The 19,675-nt window shown below is 42.3% G+C and overlaps 3 protein-coding genes across 5 annotated transcripts in view; 2 read left to right on the forward strand and 1 right to left on the reverse strand.

Annotated features, from left to right (window-relative positions):
- gmfb (glia maturation factor, beta) overlaps positions 1 to 19,675 on the forward strand; it is a 449,169-nt gene that overhangs the window by 160,133 nt on the left and 269,361 nt on the right. The gene's annotated exons all lie outside the window — the stretch shown is intronic.
- LOC144597365 (suppressor of cytokine signaling 4-like) lies at positions 362 to 7,671 on the reverse strand. Of its 2 annotated transcripts, none has more exons than XM_078406656.1 (2): positions 7,441 to 7,671; positions 362 to 2,319 (listed from the first exon to the last, which is right to left on the reverse strand). In XM_078406656.1, exon 2 carries the CDS (start codon positions 2,138 to 2,140, stop codon positions 797 to 799), a length of 1,344 nt encoding a protein of 447 aa, XP_078262782.1. In that variant the 5' UTR covers positions 2,141 to 2,319; positions 7,441 to 7,671; the 3' UTR covers positions 362 to 796. The 2 variants fall into 2 exon arrangements, with proteins under 2 accessions (XP_078262782.1, XP_078262783.1); XM_078406657.1 differs by lacking the exon at positions 7,441 to 7,671 and adding an exon at positions 5,251 to 5,475.
- The window catches only part of wdhd1 (WD repeat and HMG-box DNA binding protein 1), a 57,248-nt gene continuing 45,349 nt past the window's right edge, over positions 7,777 to 19,675 (forward strand). The window contains exons 1-7 of one of the 2 annotated variants that reach the window (XM_078407181.1): positions 7,777 to 7,885; positions 9,634 to 9,729; positions 13,292 to 13,403; positions 14,755 to 14,906; positions 17,032 to 17,143; positions 17,389 to 17,439; positions 17,700 to 17,795. In XM_078407181.1, the coding sequence (XP_078263307.1) occupies positions 9,653 to 9,729; positions 13,292 to 13,403; positions 14,755 to 14,906; positions 17,032 to 17,143; positions 17,389 to 17,439; positions 17,700 to 17,795 (600 nt within the window). In that variant the 5' untranslated portion in view covers positions 7,777 to 7,885; positions 9,634 to 9,652. The remainder of the gene's footprint in view (positions 7,886 to 9,633; positions 9,730 to 13,291; positions 13,404 to 14,754; positions 14,907 to 17,031; positions 17,144 to 17,388; positions 17,440 to 17,699; positions 17,796 to 19,675) is intronic. The other variant, XM_078407180.1, reaches the window with a different exon arrangement.

The raw sequence follows: 19,675 nt of genomic DNA on the forward strand, positions 1-19,675 counted from the left end.
AAAATGGAAAATCTCATCTTGGGAGCAGATTCGGCAGACATGGAGAAATTGAGAGAAGGGGACAGTGTCTTTGCAAGAGGCAGGGTGGGAAGAAGTATAGTCCAGATAACAGTGGGAGCTGGTAGTGCACTCGAACCTTTGTCTCACCTGGAAGGACTGCTGGAGTCCTTGAATGGAGGTGGTTTCGGGACAGATATTACATCTCCTGCGGTTGCAGGGGAAAGTACCCGGGGAATGGGTGGTTTGGGCGAGAAGGGACGGAAACATTAATATTTAACATAAGTTCCATTATTCAATACAAAACAAAGCAATATTTATGTTAAGAGATTTTACTCAAAATTAATTTAAAAACTACATTGCAATAATTCATGTTACATACTTGAAGCTTCAGATAACTTAGAAAATTAGATTAAAGAACATCTTTAAAGTGTATAAAAACAGTGCAAATAAAATTGATACGCATGCTAAATGGTTTCATGACTTTCTAAAAGTACATTTCACTGTGAATGTAAACACTTTCAGTCTGAAAACTGCATTCCAATATGACACAAAAATGTTTTGTTGGCAAAAGCACCAAACTGTCATGGTGTCTCGAAGATAAGCGCAAAAGGTACATTATGTTTAATTGCACTGTTGAGAAGGAAAAAATAACAACTACACAAATAAAGAATGAAAGCTAACAGTCTTTAAACAAACTGTGACAAAATAAAGTACTGGTAATTTCCTATTTAAGATTCAAGGTTTTTTAAAATGGCGTAGAGATGCTCCTGGTGGTCCTTAATCTTTCTTGCAACCTTCATTGGTTTCCTTTCAATCCACTATGCCATTGTTGCGCACTGATCTTAAGAACTTTTATTTTTTGTTTATAGTGATATTCCTTCAGGTAAGCTTTCAGCGATGGTGGTACAGGAAGGGCACCAATGCCATCATAGGTTGTATGGCTGCAAATAACCGCTCTGCAAAGATGCTGAAGTGAAAATGGAAAAGTCCTATTTAGTGGGAGTGACAACAGAGGCTCAAAGAACATACACGAGTTTGGGTCACTGTAATGTTCTAAGAGGCCTGTTACACTTGGTGCATGAAAAACACAGGGATCGTGGGCATCAAAGCTAAAGTTATGATTCCACTGTTCAATTCTAGCATGAAGAGAGCGGCTGTAACGCCTGAAACTGACAGAGAAGAGATAATCGTCTTGTGCAGAGTCCCTGAGTAAGTATGTACCTTCTGGTTTACCTTCTAACAGAGCCTCAGCTCCATATCTATCCATTACACCCCAGTAACATGGATTATTACTGATCCGAAATAGATCTGGGACTAAGCGATAGATGAAGCCAAACTGAGTCTGGCATTTGTGAAAGGGCGTTAGCCAATTGCGTTCATTATTAAAATCCAAATTGATATTTGTCTGATTTTCAGAATCTGTGAAAAGAGCTATCAGCTCCTCATCAGAGTCTGAATCATTTGAAGGAAATGCAATACCATTATCACCTGGCAATTCATTCATTCCAGACTCCACCTCAGAGTTTTCTCTGTGCAAAGCATGAATCTGAGAAATCACTTCAAGGTTGTGAATCTGTGTATCTGATGGATTCGCCTCCAGTTCAATACTCATTCTGCATCCTTCTTCCAGCTCATCTTCACCAAATCGCATTGTTGAACCATTGCAAACTCCACAGTTCTGAGTTAATGGAATTGTGTGCCAATTAATCAAGTCCCATTTTTCAGCCAACTCCATTCCAACTGAAAATGGACAACTATCCACTAGATCACGAATGTGAATTTTACTTTTTGAAATCAGAGCTACAGAGTTTTTATGATTATGCACTTTAAGAGGGAAACATTGAGCTACAGCATCTTGTATCTTTTGCTTCAATGATCGGCTGGAAAGTTTACGAGAACATGAATCTTCAAGATCCAGCTCAGGTCCAGGGGGGCTCCATTTTTCCTCCTGTCTTGGAGCGACCGATAGTACGCCAGCTGCATCCCCAATCTCACCATCTGAAGCCGTTTCTACTTTCGAAGAGCGTGAACGTTTCTTGCCACTCCAAGCATAACCGTCTCTACGATCAACATTTTTTCCTTGGCCGACCTTGGGTTTTACATCCAAGTTGGGAGCGGTTGCCCCTCTTTGCTGTGACATTGCTTTCACTAACTTTTAGATTGTTGAAAATTCAAATGAGTATCAGTTCATTCAGGTCCCCAGTGTCACATCAAACCGAACAGCAAAATATATATTTATGTATTGAGTAGGTCACATTGGAGTTACTTCATTCAATGGCTGCATAGACAACTCCACCGTGCATTTTCAAAAGGTTAAATCTACAAAATAAAAAAAACAAGATTAGTGCTTCATTTTTAGCATGTGGCATAGAGATGTTTTTTCACCAGAGACTGATAAGGAATATTCCATAAACTTGAATCACCTGACAGCACATACCCCCTGGCCAGAGATTTGCAAATTCAAATAACATTATTTGATCGAGAATGTACAAGGCATGATTGGTAAGTTTGCAGATTACACTAAAATGGGCGGTATTGTAGACAGCAAAGATGGTTATCAAAAATGACAGCAGGGTCTTGATTAATTGGGCTGAAGAAAGGTTAATGTTTAATGCAGATAAGTACGAGGTGTTGCATTTTGGGAAGTCAAACCAGGGCAGGACCTTCACAGTGAGTGGCAGGACTCTGGAACGTGTTGCAGAGCAGAGGGATCTAGAAATGCAGGTAAATACTTCCCTTAAATTTGTGTTACAGAGAGATAGGGTGATCAAGGCGTCTTCTGGTACATTGGTGTTCAACAGTCAGGGTATTGAGTAGAGAAGACACAAAAAGATGGAACAACTCAGCGGGACAGGCAGCATCACTGGAGAGAAGGGAAGGGTGACATTTCGGATCGAGACCCTTCTTCAGACTAGTTAGAGATAAGGGAAACGAGAGACACTGACGATGATGTGGAGAGATAAAGAACACTGAATAAAAGATATGCAAAAAAGTAACGATGATAAAGAAATAGGCCATTGTTAGCTGTTTGTAGGGTGAAAATGAGAAATTAGTGCAACTTGGGTAGGGGAGGAATAGAGAGAGGGAATGCCAGGGCTACTTTAAGTGAGAGAAATCAATATTCATACCACTGGGCTGCAAGCTGCCCAAGCAAAATATGAGATGCTGTTCCTCCAATTTACGTTTAGCCTCTCTGACAATGGAGGAGACCTAGGGCAGAAAGGTCTGTGTAGGAAGAATTGAATTGTCCGGCAACCAGATCAGATAGGTTTAGACGAGCTAAACGAAGGTATTCCACAAAACGATCTCCCAGTCTACGTTTGGTCTCGCCAATGTACAAGAGTCCACATCTTGAACAACGGATACAGTAGATGAAGTTGGAGGAGGTGCAAGTGAACCTCTGCCTAACCTGAAAGGACTTTCAGAGTCCCTGGACAGAGTCGAGGGAGGAGATATTGCGAAAGGTGTTGCATCTTCTGCGGTTGAAAGGGAAGGTACCCGGGGAGGGGTGGTTCAGGTGGGAAGGGATGAGTTAACCAGGGAGTTGCGGAGGGAACGGTCTCTGCGGAAGGCGGAAAAGGGTGCAGATGGGAAAATGTGGCTAGTGGTGGGATCCCGTTAGAGATGGCGGAAATTTTGGAGGATTATGTGTTGAATGCAACGGCTGATGGGGTGGGAGGTAAAGACTAGGGTGTCTCTGTTGCGACTAGGGGGAAGGGGGAAGCAAGGGCGGCGCTGCGGGGTACTGAGGAGGCATGAGTAAGGGCCTCATCTATGATGGGAGAGGGGAATTCCCATTCCCTAAAGAATGAGGACATGTTACGTTACGGTTGTGCAAGACATTGGTAAAGCCGCACTTGGAGTATTGTGTTCAGTTTTGGTCACCCTGCTATAGGAAGGATTTTGTTAAGACGGAAAGTGTGCAGAGATTTACAAGAACTTTACAGGCCTGAGTGTTAGGAAAGGTTTTGCACGCTCGCACCTTATTTCTTGGAGCACAGGTGGCTGATCTTATAGACAGAAAAATCATGATGGGAATAGATATGGTGAATGCAGAGTCTTTTACCCAAAGTAGGGGAATCAGGAACCAGAGGGCATAGGTTTAAGGTGAGAGGGGAAAGATTTTATAGAAACCCAAGGAGCAATTATTTTCACAGAGAGGGTGGTGGGTATAAAGAAAAAGCTGCCAGTGGTGGTAGTTGAGGCAGGTAGTACAATAACATTTAAAAGACATTTGAACATGGATAGGAAAGGTTTAAAGAGATATGAGCCAAACACGGGCAGGCTGGACTGGCACAGATCGTCAGCATGGACAAGTTGGGCAAAGGGCCTATTTCCATACTGTATGACTATCCTACTCCTCCCAAGCTCCAGAAATTTTGTGTTATTTCCTTTGTTTCAAACCTTCAGCTAACCATGCCATTAGTTTTGAAATTCCTTCCCAATACTGCCCATTCTCCAAGACGAGTTTTTTTAAAAGTCACCCCACCAATGTTTTGGAGATGGTGCTAATTTTTTATTTAAGAATCCGGGATTTTTTTTCTACATGAAAACGCTATATAAAAGCTAGTTTCAAATGCCAAGTACTTAATTAAAGTAATTAAAGCTGACGTTCTTGTTTCACACAAGATTCCAGCAAAAAGGATTTTACCCCGAATCATCATCGTGTTGCACTACAGCATCGTCCTGCTGTATCATCAGCTTAAGAGCCTTGACTCAAAATGTCATCTTTCTGTCCTCCAGAGATGCTTCCTGACCCACTGAGTTATACCAGTACTTTTTTTTAAACCAGCACCTGTAGTACTTGGATTTCAGTATCAGCCACTGTTGACTCATAAAAGTTCAATTTCTAAACTTTTATTTATCCATTTACAAGATGAGGGTTTAATTGGCAACCTTCAATGCCAACTTAATCCTCACGGGAAATGGTCGTGAGCAATTTCTTAAACTGCTGAAATAGTTGCGAATAGCAATTAGGTCAAATGAGGCAAAAGCAACACCAACTGTATTTCTAAGCAGCAAATTTCATAAAATTGTCACAAAGCCAATCAAATATTACTTTCAGAGAAGTATAAAAAAAATGAAATTTTGGGCAGGCTGAGAACATTTTAGCTACGAATTCCTATGAATTTGTTGATACATCACATGTTACTGGTGTTGATCCAAGTGTGCACAAAGCAAATTATCCCATTACATCTGTTCACCTGTGAGAGATTATCATATAGATTTTTATTTAAAAACAAAGCTTACCATGTGAAAGGGTGATGATAAAATATGCCTTTCACTTTTAACCTCAGTTATAATTAAGATATAATGCATTAATTTGTCTTCTAGATGAATCTCACAATGTGCCTTTGACATGTTCTTTTGAAAAGTAAGATGCAGATAGTCTCAAATCTTTGTGCACATTTAATGTGGTGCCGATCAATATGCCAATTTATATGGACCATTTTGTAGGGACTGCTGTAAGGAAAGAACTCCTTACCAGTAAGAATAAAAGAGTTTAAACTATGCCAGTTGAATTAAAATGTTCAGCCCCAAGTTACTAAATCTAGTATTTAAGGAAAGAAATACCAATTACAGTTGTTGCTACCAGGCTTTACAGTTCATATGGAGAGTAAACAGACTCTCAGTAAACAGAGTAAACCGAGGATGAGCAAGTGAGAATAGGGAGGAGGAAAGAGCATGGCTGAATAAATCACCTATAACAACTGAGGTAAGCGGGCATTAAAACAACTGGATTTATATGGAATCTTTCACGTCTTTTGGCTCATATGGAAGTTTATAGCGAATGAACTTTTGAAGCAAAATATAGGAAATAATGTCAATTTTGAAACTATAGGCTGCCACAGAGCACCAAATCATAATAACCTGATACATAGAAAAATAGGTGCAGGAGTAGCCATTCGGCCCTTCGAGCCAGCACTGCCATTCAATATGCTCATGGCTGATCATCTAAAATCAGTACCCCCGTTCCTGCTTTTTCCCCATATCCCTTGATTCCTTTAGCCCCAAGAGCTAAATCTAACCCCCTCTTGAAAACATCCAGTGAAATTGGCCTCCACTGCCTTCTGTGACAGTATTGATTGAAGGATAAATGTTGCACATAATCCCTTCACTTTTTTTTCACATTACATCAGCCAGGAACAGCAGACAATGTCTTAGTTTTAAGTCATAAAGGCAACATCTGCAACAATGCATAACTCCCTTTAGTACAGTAATGGACTGTCAGTCTAAAGGTGTGTAAAGCTGGAGCAATTGTTGACCTTGCTTTTCACTCTGAGCAAAAGTGACACCAGAGCCCATACTTAAATGCATTATATTGAGATGTTACAAAGACAAGTTACAGTAGTGTTCAGACAATAGAGATCAAATATTGGAGAACCCATGGCTTAATAATGTGATATGAACCGATCAAGACTGAACTACAACATATGGTAAAGGTGCGTTATTTAGAACAGTTCCAAATTTTGATTAGGCCCAAACAATTTAAACCCCGAGCTGTTTTCTGGATTGGATATTTGATAATTAACAAGGACGGAGAGTATATGGTTTAAAAATTTGAACACTCAGAGGGTTATGAGTTTTTATGATTCTCCACCCCAGGAGACAAAGGATATTCAGTCTGAGTGTACATTGACAGTATTGAAGCGCATTGAGGCCTAATTGATGCCCCAAATAAATCTTCAAAGTTGATCAAACAACGTTTCTGGAGTACTGCAGGCTACAACGATAGCTTCAAACTTATCAAACAAACCAGAAGGAATCTGACAACCATGATCACCAGCTTCAAGAACAGCCTCTTCCCAACAACCATCAGGCTTTTCAACTCTGCACAACTTACTAATCTTGGCAATTATTATCTTCCATGGACTGTGTCTTTGGTTGCATTACGAACTTCGGTTTTACACTATTACAGTTTACTATTATTAATTTATTGTATTATTGATTATTACATATTTATCTGTATTATTGGGCTTGTCAAGCTGCATAATGAAAGGATTTCTCCGTTGTCGCTGCTAATGGCAATTAAACACTCTTGATCACTGCTGATAAAACAGTCATCACTTTTAGATTTATTGTACATGGTGAAACAATTTAGAGAGCTACTGCAGAGATTCGAGATCTGTTGCGATCGAGATGCTGGTGTGGGAATGGGGTTTATTACATTTGGTTCGTTGTTTGAATTTAAGTTTCTGACGGTGGATTCAGACACCAGGCCTATAAACACAGGCCCAGCAGACATTCGGCCGGCGTTACCCAGCCGATGTCTACACGGGGCCTGCGGCTGGAGGAGAAGCCGACGGTCGCGTCAATGAATGGGTGGGAGGGGGGGGAAGGAGAGCAGACTCCGACGGTCGGGGAGCTGGGCCGGGACTGGGACCAACGGCCGGGCCGCGAGCAGCGGCGCCAGCCACGTTCCCGGGGACACGGACTTACGGTGTGGTGTGCGCGCGCCGCCGCCTCCTCCGCCTCCACCTCCCGCTTGCTCCAACGGCTGGGCCGCGAGGACAGGGACTTACGGTGTGTGTGTATGCACATGCGTGCCTGCCTGCCTTCCTTCCTCCTTCCCTCCTTCTTCCTTTCTTTCCTCCCTCCTTCCTTCCTTCCTTCGTTCCTTCGTTCCTTCCTTCTCTCTCTCCCTCCTTCCCTCCTCCCCTCCTTCCTTCCTCTCTCCCGCCCGCCCAGACAGACACACAGCCGGGCCGCCGAACCACTGGCGCCTCCCTTTTATCAACTCGCACTCACGCAGCCGGAACCACGCGCCGTCGGATGTGGCGTCGGGAGGAGGGGGTGGGTCACGAAGATGTAAAATTCGCCGATCGGATTAAACGTCTTTGAGGGTTGACATTAAAAACGAAGAAAAGAGCAAAAGAACAAACAGGTAAATGGCGCTCAGGTTGAAAGGACGATCTAAAGAGATGTTTAGCCAGAGGCGCGTGTTGACGGTGACGTGAGGCGGTTGGCGGGAAACATGAACCTGCTGCTGAGCTACCGGTGGCGGTGCGCGCGTCCGGCAAGGTTTGGGGACCAGCAGTCTCCCTATGCTATGTGAAAAGCCAGTCCTGACTACAACCTCCTCCCCATGTTGCCTTTTTCCTTTTTGGAAAGGATCCAGAATGTATCCGCCAAAAAGGATAAAAACACCACGGGCTTGTCAGGCTTTCTCCCATAACTTAATGCTGTGCATTAAACAACTTCAGCCCTGTTTAGCTGCTGATACTTCACAAATAGCTTGTAACCCAACCATATGACCAATGAATTCTCCAATTCCAAGTAATATCTCCCTACCCTGTTGCATGCACACTTTCCTCCTCGACACCCCTTCCCCTCCTCGACACCCCTTCCCCTCCTCGACACCCCTTCCCCTCCTCGACACCCCTTCCCCTCCTCGACACCCCTTCCCCTCCTCGACACCCCTTCCCCTCCTCGACACCCCCTTCCCCTCCTCGACACCCCCTTCCCCTCCTCGACACCCCCTTCCCCTCCTCGACACCCCCTTCCCCATCTCTGTACACACACACCCCCCTATCCCTGAGTCCTATATTTTCTCTTTTATTCCCCTAACCCTTCCTTTGGCTTTACATATCCTCCTTCCTCGCCACTCCTTATCTGACACTCTTTTGCACCTTTTTCACCTCTGGCCTTTGTCGCTTACTCTCTCCTCCCCCCCCCCCCCCCCCCCCAAAGTTGCCAAACAATTGTAAAAGTGCATCAATATATTTCTTAGGTCTCTGAGAAAATTCATGACAACGAGGATTCTCTTGAACTTCTGTAAAGGTGCTTAGAAAGTGTTCTGGGATGCGTCACAACCTGATATGGCAACTGCTCTGCTCTCAATTGCTTGATCCTACAGAAAGTATTGAACCCAGCCCAGTACAGACTCATCACTTTCTTTCATCCAGTCGATTTTCTTGGTGCATTGCATCAGGAAGGCTGGAAGTATAATTGATGCCAGCCACCCAGGCAGGAGCTTGAAAGCCCAGACATCTAGACATAAGCAACGTGTCTTCCCCACTACCATCAGACCCCTGAATCAATTAGCTCTTTCATATCTTCTTCCAGGAGGTGCTGCAATGTCGTCTTGCTTTTAACTTGCCTCATTCTGTCATTCAGGTTTTGTACTTTAATTTTTTTTTGCCATTACTTTGGATTGCACTCCAATCTTATACCCTTCTGCTGTTTCCTGTTTACTCTGAGCTTCATGTGAACAAAGACTTTCTTTGCAACCTGATGGATATGACAATAAACTAATATAATCCCATGATTTTTCTTATGTTTAGCATTCTTCAGACCATTTCAAATATGTGGCCCTTATTGTTTGCAATATAATTAGTTACTCTGGAATAAAAACTGTGATCCCAGGAATAATTCAGTCTGTTTTGAGGAAATTATACACATTTGAATTTAATTAATTTTCTTCAATAAATTGGTGAAGTTCCTTTGGATTAAGTGTATTGGCATTCTCTCCAACAGTCCACCAAACTCCTCTCAAAACTTTCATTTCTCAATACTTTATATATAACAAAAAAAATGACATTGGTAACAAATATGAAATAGAAAGATGTTTTGATTATAGAATTTCATGACAAAATCTACCATTACTTTCTCAATGAATACTGTTTTCCCTAGATTAGGACAGCATCTGAAGATGCCAGCTGAGAGAAAGCCAATGCGATATGCACACCCGGAGGGGTATACAGGTGTATGTTTTGATGAAACAGGAAGGTAAGGTACTATAAAGTTGCCGGGCTTAATTAAATTCAGTGTGGTCTGTTTTAAACTTTCTACCAATCTGTCAAGATTTATATATGATTGATGGCACTCACATCCGTGGTGGCGAAATGCTTCAAGATGTTGGTTATGGCATGTATCAACCCCAGCCTCAGTCAGTACCTGGATCCACCATCACAACACATCAACAGGGAATGCGATCTCCCTGGCTCTCCATTCTGCATTGGACCATGAGGACGATAAGAACACATACTCGGACTGTCGTCTTTACTACAGCCTGACGTTCAACATCATCATTCCCTCAAAACCTATCACCAAACTCTGAGAACTGGGTCTCTTCTCATCCCTCTGCAATTAGATTCTCGACTTCCTCATTGTCAGACCCCCCAAACAATACAAAATGGTAACAACACTTTACAGTATGCAATAGATAACATAATAAACAAATTTAAAAATTCAATAAATAAAAAAAGAATATTAGTGCAAAATAATACTAAAAGCCCAAAGTTCATAGTGCAACAAAGACAGTTCAAAGTTCAGTTGATGCTTGGAGCATTCAATAGCTGATGGTTGTTACAAAGAACCCGTTCCTGAACCTGGAGGTCATGGTTTTCAGACTCTATACTACCTTGCCCATGGCAGGAGTGAAATGATGCCTGGTGAGGGTGATGTGGATCCTGGATGATGCTGACTGCCTCTTTGAGAAAGTGCCTCAGATTCTTCGATGGTGGGGAGGTGAGTCCACTATTTTTTCTATTCTTCATTCCTGGGTGGTGAAGTTGCCGAACCAGGCTGTGATGCAACCAATCAATATGCTCTCTACTGTACACCGGTAGAAATTTAAGAACGTATTTGTTGACATACCTATTCTCAATCTTCTAAGGAAGTATTGATAGGCTTTCTTTACAATTGCATCAATGTGCTGGGTCCAGGCCAGATCTTCAGAGATATGTATGCCCAGGAACTTGAAGTTGTTGACTCTCAATCAGGACCTTGGTCTTACTGATGTTGTGAGCAAGGTGGTAGTTCTGGCACCATTTTAGTCCGACAACTGATCTTCTATATTTTGATGATAAGAATCAACACCCCGTGATTCATCCAATAATGGTGGTGTTTATTCACAAAATGCTGGAGTAACTCAGCAGGTCAGGCAGCATCTCAGGAGAGAAGGAATGGGCGACATTTCGGGTCGAGACCCTTCAGAGAATTTAAAGATGTGGTTGGAACTGTCTGCCTACACAGTCATGGGCATAAATTTAGTGCAGGGGACTGAGCATACAGCCTTGAGGTGCCCTGTGCTGACGGTGATTGATGAAGAAATAGAGTTGCCAATTTGTACCAATTGTGTTTTGAGAAAGTCGAGGATCCAGTTGCAAAGGGTTGCGCAGAGACCCAGTTTCCTGAGCTTGATAACAAGTTTGGAGGGGATGATGGTGTTGAAAGCTGAGCTGTAATTGATGAACAATGGCCTGATGTTTGTGTGTTTATTGTCGAAGTGGTCCAGTGCAGAGTGAAGAGCCAGTGAGATTGCAGCCCCTGCTGATCTATTGTGGCAGTATGCAACTTGTAGTGGATCCAGGTCCTTGCTAGGGTAGGAGTTGATATGCATAATAAACAACCTCTCAATGCACTTTATCACCAAGGGCATTAGTGCCACTGGTCATTTGTCTTTGGGGCATGTCAAGTCAAGTCAAGTCAATTTATTTGTATAGCACATTTAAAAACAACCCACGTTGACCAAAGTGCTGCACATCTGACTAGGAAAAAAAGAAACATACAGTGGCAGGCAGCCAAAACACAACGGCGTGGCCATCTTGAACAAAATGTTAATTCAATCACCCACAGTCCAACAATAAAAGCACTAAACAGGCACCCAAATTACCCAACCCCAAAAAACCCCCAAAACACAGTCCAACAATAGAAGCACTAAATAGGCATTCAAATCACACACCCCAAAACCCCCAAAAACACAGTCCAACAATAAAAGCATCAAACAGGCACTCAAACCACCCAACCCCAAAAACACACAAAAAAGAAACATCCATCAAAGAAACATCCATCACAGTGAGTCTCCTCCAGTCCTCTCTCTCCTCACTGTGATGGAAGGCCACAATGTCTTTCCCTTCTCCCGCTGTCCTCGCCCGCAGTCAGGTTGTTGTGGTTGCAGGCCGCACCGGACGGTCCACAGCGGGCCAAGCCCAAGGCGCGTCGCGTCGCAGCCGCTCCCGCAGCCTCCGAAGACGGCCGGCTCCGCTGATGATAAGTCCGATCCGGGGCGGGCGAACACGCTGTCGCTGCCGCTGTTGCTGCACGTCGGGGCGGTCGTGGCTCCCGACATTGAAACCCCCGCCCAGCAGAGAAATATCCCGCGGCCATCTTAGGCCGCGCCGGACGGTGAAATGTCCGCGCCCCAAGCCCCGCGATCCGGGGCGGGCGAACACGCTGCCGCTGCCGGAGCTCCCGATGTCGGAATCCACGCGGCCCGAACCTAAGGCGAGTCGCAGCCGCTCCCGCAGCCTCCGAAGACGGCCGGCTCCGGTGATGGTAAGTCCGATCCACGGACTTGGATGGTAAGTCCGATGGAGGCTGACAGCTCCAGGAGTTGGGCCGATGGTAGGCCGCAGCAGGAACGGAGACACGGCCCAGAAAACAAAGGTCGGGTCTCCGTTCGGAAGGGACACATATTTACAATGTTACAGTTTCCCCCCTCCCCCCCACATACACACATAGTACACAAACACAAAACACCACATCACAACTACAACTAAGACAAAAAAAACAACAAAAACACAAAGACAAATGGACCGCAGGTGAGCGGCAGCTGCTAGGGCAGTGCCGCCATTTTGGTATATTGATGGCCATTTAAAGCACATAGGAACCTCAGACCTCAGTAATGAGAGGTTGAAGATGTCTGCAAAATCTCCAGTCAGTTGGACCATGTAGGTTTTGAGAATGTGACCAGGTACATCATCAGGTCCAGTCATTTACCAAGGGTTCACCCTCCTGATGGATTCCCTTGATATCAGCCTCGATGACTAAGATTACAATAACATTAGGGGCTATGAGGGTCCCAGAAGGCAATAAGTCTTTTTCCCTCTCGAAGCATGCATAGAACACATTGAGCTTATCCGCGAGCGATGCCTCACTATCGTTTGAGCTGCAACTTGGTTTCGCCTTGTAGGAAGTGATGGTGTGCAAGCATTGCCACAGCTGCCAAACATTCGTCTCACCCTCCAATTTGGAGTGAAAGTTCCTGTCAGTCCTTTTGATGGCCTTATCAAGGTATTCTTGTTGAATCTCTGAGGGCAGACTTGAATGCCTAAGGTCTGGTCCTCAGAACATTACAGCACGTAAAAGATCAACTGTGACTTACTGAATGGCAGAAGAAGGCATGAGGGGCTCAATGCCCTCATTTGCTAATGTTATAAAGGTTCTTAATCCTGGGGTTTGAGAATACTCTGATGGAAAAAAATTATGTTATAATTTGACAAGAAGGTATTGGACTTTTAAAGGTCCTTCGGGACCCTTAATTAAATTGATCTTTTTGAAATTCCAGATACATTGTTACCAGTGGCAGTGATGGTGATGTTAGAATATGGGAAAGTTTAGATGATGATGATCCCAAATCGATCAATGTGGGTGATAAAGTCTACTCATTGGCTCTCCGGGTATGTGATTTTTTTTTTTGCTTTTTCAAATTCTCACTCTTATGAATTTGGTATACAATGTTATAATTTGTGGCAAAATGTCATTAAAAATGTAAACTGGGAACCCCCTATGTTAGGAAATTAAAATTAATATCTTTATAACATGATAATGCAATTATGGTTTGAATGGGAAGGTAGTATGCTATGAATGACAAGATTTTGAAATCGGAGAACCTAGCTTCATAATGTCACCTGCTAACTTAATCTGAAGAGGGCTTTCATGCATACCAACATTGAGGGATTATGTATATGATAATACCAAATTGATGGTTTAAAATCCAATTGATTTAACCTAACCAAAATAATTGTGCAAATCATTTTTTTAAATGTATGTAATGATTAGATCCTTCACTTTCATCAAGTCAAGTCAAGTTTATTTGTCACATACATATACAAGATGTGCAGTGAAATGAAAGTGGCAACGCTTGCGGATTGTGCTAAACTACAAAACAGAATAGAAAAAAAAACTTACCATAATTAAATGTTTATTTGTATCTTGATTCTGGAACCTCTCGCGTGTGCTTCTTGTGCAAGTTAATGGAAGTTCTTGAATTCAATTATTATTAAGATCAGGACCTAGAGGAGTGAATCAAAGGTAAGACCAATTTGTTAGAAAAGACCAAAGGAGAGAAGCAAAGGTCTTTAGCTAAGTGTACATGCCACTCAATCTCTAATAGTGGACATGCTTCTGTGTCTTAATTATTGAATGACCAATGCATCCAGAAGCTTGGGTTTTCCAGGTCATCATCATATCATATCATCATATCATATATATACAGCCAGAAACAGGCCTTTTCGGCCCACCAAGTCTGTGCCGCCCAGCGATCCCCGCACATTTACACTATCCTACACCCACTAGGGACAATTTTTACCTTTACCCAGCCAATTAACCTACATACCTGTACGTCTTTGGTGAAATAATGAAATATGAGGCAGTGTTCTCCTAGTTTGTGTTTTGACCTCATCATGGCAGTAGAGAAAGATGAGGACGGGCTGGTCGGTGTGGGAATGGAAGTTGAATGGCATGCAAATGGAAGGTCTTAATGTCAAAACAATAGCCTAGTCAATGCTTGGTGTCAGCAATGTGGAGGCCATATTACAGGCACCAAATGCAGTTGACTAGATTGGAGGTGCATGTGAATCTCTGCCTCACCTGGTCGGGGTTTGGGTCCTTCCAATAGTGGTGACTCATTCTTTCAATTATGTCATTATTATAGTAGCACTGTCATATTCCCATGAGATTTATGTCCATAGAGATTCTTTGCATTTGAGACAATAATTATCTGATAAACATTTTTATTTATTGTTCTAGAATGGATTGCTTGTTACCAGTGTTTCTAACAACATTGTTCAAGTAAATACTTTTCCTGAGGGTTCACCAGATGGAATTTTAACTCGCTTTACTGCTGAAGCAAACCACGTTGTCTTCAATGACAATGCAACTAGTATTGCTGCTGGTTCCAGGTAATATAATAATGGAGAAATGATTACCACCTGCAGCAGGCTTTCCCTGATTGCTCTCCCTGTTGCTGTTGGTGGTGTCCTTGTACATGAAACATTGAATGCACAGCAGTGAAGAACAGCAATAGGAAGGAAATAGTATGTTTACCTGTATTACAAAATAATTTTTAGTAAAGACATCTGACTAAAATTGTTTAGGACCCCCAATGAGATGATATTAAGAATATTCGGCATCGGACTGGTCTTCCTCTCTCAGGAAAGTTTGTAAGAGGGAGACAATGAGGGTTCACAAAATTCATTCCAGTCACTTTTGGTAAGGGGGTAGCTTGGTCCTATCAAGGGAGAAGGCAGGCCCATTCCCTCTATAGTTTAGAAGAATGAGAGGAGATAAAAATTCTCGGATTTTGACAGGGAAGGTACAGTGTTGATGTTTCCCCTAGCAGAGATTACTTGTACCAAGATTATAATCTTAAAACAAGGAATCAGTCATTTGATGAGAAGGAATTTCTTTGCTCAGTGAGTGGTGAAAATTGGTATTCGTTTGCTAAATGGCTGTGGAAGCCTTGTCATAAAGTACAGTGGCCTCCATAATGTTTGGGACCAAGACTCATCATTTATTTATTTGCCTCTGTACTCCACAATTTGAGATTTGTAATAGAAAAAAAAAATCACGTGGTTAAAGTGCACATTGTCAGATTTTATTAAAGGCCATTTTTATACATTTTGGTTTCACCATGTAGAAATCACAGCTGTGTTTAAACATAGTCCCCCCACTTCAGGGCACCATAATGTTTGGGACACATAGCTTTACAAATCTTTGTAATTGCTCACATGTTTAATTGCCTCCTTAATGCAGGTATAAGAGAGCTGTCAGCCTCTAATCTTTCCTCCAGTATTTCCATCACCTTTGGAAACTTTTATTGCTGTTGATCAACATGAGGCCAAAGTTGTGCCAATGAAAGTCAAATAAGCTGTTGTGAGACTGAGAAACAAGAATGAGACTGAGAAACAAGACTGAGAGACATCAGCCAAACTGTAGGCTTACCAAAATCAACTGTTTGGAACATCATTAAGAGAGCACTGGTGAGCTTACTAATCACAAAGGGACTGGCAGGCCAAGGAAGACCTCCACAGCTGATGACAGAAGAATTCTCTCTATAATAAAGAAAAATCCCCAAACACCTGTCTGACAGAAACACTCTTCAGGAGTCAGGTGTGGATTTGTCAATGACCACTGTCCGCAGAAGACTTCATGAACAGAAATACAGAGGCTATATTGCAAGATGCAATCCACTGGTTAGCCGCAAAAATAGGATGGCCAGGTTACAGTTTGCCAAGAAGTACTTAAAAAAGAGCAAGCACATTTTTGGAAAAAGGTCTTGTGGACAGATGAGACAAAGATTAACTTGTATCAGAGTGATGGCAAGAGCAAAGTATGGAGGAGAGATGGAACTGCCCAAGATCCAAAGCATACCACCTCATCTGTGAAATATGGTGGAGGGGGTGTTATGGCCTGGGCATGTATGGCTGCTGAAGGTACTGGCTCACTTATCTTCATTGATGATACAACTGATGATGGCAGTAGCATAATGAATTCTGAAGTGTGTAGACACATCCTATCTGCTCAAGTTCAAACAAATGCCTCAAAACTCATTGGCTTGTGGTTCATTCTACAGCAAGACAATGATCCCAAACATACTGCCAAAGCAACAAAGGAGTTTTTCAAAGCTAAAAAATGGTCAATTCTTGAGTGGCCAAGTCAATCACCCGATCTGAACCCAATTGAGCATGTTCAAGAAACAAAAACATAACCCTATTACAAATTTCAAATTGTGGAGTACAGAGGCAAATAAATAAATGATGGTCTTTGTCCCAAACATTATGGAGGGCACTGTATATTAAATGTAGAGCTTTTTGACATTAAGGGAATCTAGTGATGCAGGGTTTGTGCAGATATGTGGCATTGAGGTACAAGATCAGGCAGTTGGCAAAGTGGCATTGAGGTACAAGATTTCATTGCAGTTGGCAAAGTGGACTGAATAGCTTACTGCTACTAATGTTCTCACTACTTTTTCTTGTTAAATATGATTGTTGCTTCAAAGTTTTGTATCATGTCTTTAACTTACAGTGATTTTATGGTCAAGATCATTGACATAAAGGACAATAGTCAACAGAAGACAATTCGAGGTCATGATGGTCCAATTCTCAGTGTTGCTTTTGATCCAAAGGATGCGTTTCTGGTAATAACTTTAACATAACTTAATCCATGTAAAATCTGTAGTAGCACCATGAAATCAGTTGGCCATGAAATAATAGCAGTATATGTCATAATATTGCTTGGATATTTGCTCTTGGATTAAAAGTTCAAAGCTCTGCTTTTGTTATTTTTGATATTTTAAGTTAAACTAGCGTGCAATATTTACCACTGTGATTTAATATTTAAATAGCTTGGTGCTTTGTAATCACAAATTGTTGCATTTTACAGGCTACCTCCAGTTGTGATGGTTCAGTATGTGTTTGGAAAATTGCTGATCAGGTCAGTCTCAGTCCTATGGTTAACATTGTGTGATTCTGGATTTGGACCAGTATTTCGATTGAAAATGTGTTATTGTGCTTTAGAATATTTGCAAGAGTCAAATCAAATTTTTTATTGCTATGAGGTTGAGAAGCAGAATAGCCTTTCATGTTTGCATTCAAGCCCCTTTCATGAAAATAAATGGTATTTTACATGATTTACAACATAATATGTTTAATAGGTTTTCAAATGGTGTTAAAAGATATATTTCTACTTTATAGACTCTTGTTTCAAGTTGGTCTCTTCTAACTAAGTGCAATGAGGTGAACCGTGCTCAGTCCATGTGTAGACTCGAGTGGCAACCAAAGACTGGAAAGGTAAATGAAAATTGAACCTCATAAACTAATCTAGTTTCAAATTGAGTTGAAGAATATTTTCTCAGAAAGAGCAAGATAAATATCATAACTTAATGCTTAGGAATTTAATGTTGAAGTCAGTGGAATTGAACAAATCAAAACTTAATTGTCTAGTACTAAAGGAAATAAATAAATAAGTGACGTAAGTTATGCCTGTGTTTGGTCTGCAGCACCAAGTGCATGGAAAGCATTTTTTGATTAAATAAGGTTTTTGCTACCTCAGACAGGTGACATCATTGATGAATTGTGGAGTGACAGACTTATCACTATTTAGTTTATTATTATTATTGTCACTTGTACCAAGATATAGTGAAAAGCTTTTTGTCGCATGCTATCCAGTCAACGAGAAGAATATCCATGTTTACAATCAAGCTGTCTACGGTGTACAGGTATATTATTTAGTGCAAGATAAAGTCTGATTTAAAAATAGTTCAGAGGTCTCCAATGAGGTAGATAGTAGGTCGGGATAGCACTCTAACTGGCGCCAATTCTGAATATTTGATATTGTAAATCTGAAACTAAAATTAATAATAATAATAATGCATTTTATTTATATAGCGCTTTTCATATACTCAAAGACGCTTTACAGAGATTTTGAGAACATAGGGAAATGAATAAATAGATAAATAAGTAAATAAATAAATGAACAGAGAAAGGAGACAGAAGGTGAGGTGACCTTCAGTGGTTGAAGGCAGTACTGAACAGGTGAGACTTCAGCGATGTTTTGAATGTGGTGAGTGTGGAGGAGTCTCTAACGGTTTGGGGTAGTGAGTTCCATAGGGTAGGAGCAGCGATGGAGAAAGCCCTGTCCCCCCAGGATCTGAGTTTGGTCCGGATGTGGGGGGATAGGAGATTGGCAGCGGCAGAGCGGAGGGTGCAGGTGGGAGTGTGCCTGTGGAGGAGGTCGGTCAGGTAGGATGGGGCCAGGTTATGGAGGGCTTTGTAGGCTATGAGGAGGATTTTGTACTGGATTCTCTGGGGGATGGGGAGCCAGTGGAGTTTATAAAGTACGGGGGTGATATGGTCACGGATCGAGGTGTGTGTGAGTAGACGGGCAGCGGAGTTTTGAATGTATTGAAGTTTATTGATGATTTTTGAGGGTGCGCCATAGAGGAGGCTGTTGCAGTAGTCCAGACGGGAGGTGATGAAGGCGTGGATGAGGGTTTCTGCAGCTGTGGAGGAGAGGGATGGACGGAGACGGGCAATGTTTTTGAAGTGGAAGAAGGCTGTCTTTGTGATGTGTTTGATGTGTTTGTAGAAGGAGAGGGTTTGATCAAGGATGATTCCAAGATTCCGGATGTGAGGTGAGGTGGATACTGGGAGACCATCAATGTTGAGGATGAAGTTTTGGGTGGATTTGGTGAGCGGTTTTGGACCAATGATGATGATTTCAGATTTGTTGCAATTGAGTTTGAGGAAGTTTGATTGAAGCCAAGATTTTATTTCAGTGATGCAGTTTGTCAGTGTAGAGTGTGTGGTGGGGGAGATTGACTTGGTGGAGATGAGGAGCTGGATATCATCGGCGAAGCAGTGGAAGTTGAGACCATGACGGCGGATTAATTGACCAAGGGGGAACAGGTAGGGGATGAAGAGGAGGGGGCCAAGGACTGAGCCTTGGGGGACAACTTGGGGGAGGGGAGCGGTGGGGGATTTACAGTTGTTAATGGAGATGAACTGGTGTCTGTCAGAGAGGTAAGATTTGAACCAGGATAGGGCTTTTCCGGTGATGTTAAGGGAGGTTTCAAGTCGGGTGAGGAGAATGGAGTGATTTATGGTGTCAAAGGCGGCGCTGAGGTCAAGTAGGATGAGGATGTTGAGGTTGCCAGCGTCGGAGGAGAGGA

Source organism: Rhinoraja longicauda, chromosome 10, assembly GCF_053455715.1.
Source record: "Rhinoraja longicauda isolate Sanriku21f chromosome 10, sRhiLon1.1, whole genome shotgun sequence".
Classification (NCBI taxonomy): Eukaryota; Metazoa; Chordata; class Chondrichthyes; order Rajiformes; family Arhynchobatidae; genus Rhinoraja; species Rhinoraja longicauda.

Excerpts from the sequence above, each read along its gene's own strand:
- LOC144597365 (XM_078406656.1), bottom strand. The coding sequence starts at position 2,140 with ATGTCACAGCAAAGAGGGGCAACCGCTCCCAACTTGGATGTAAAACCC.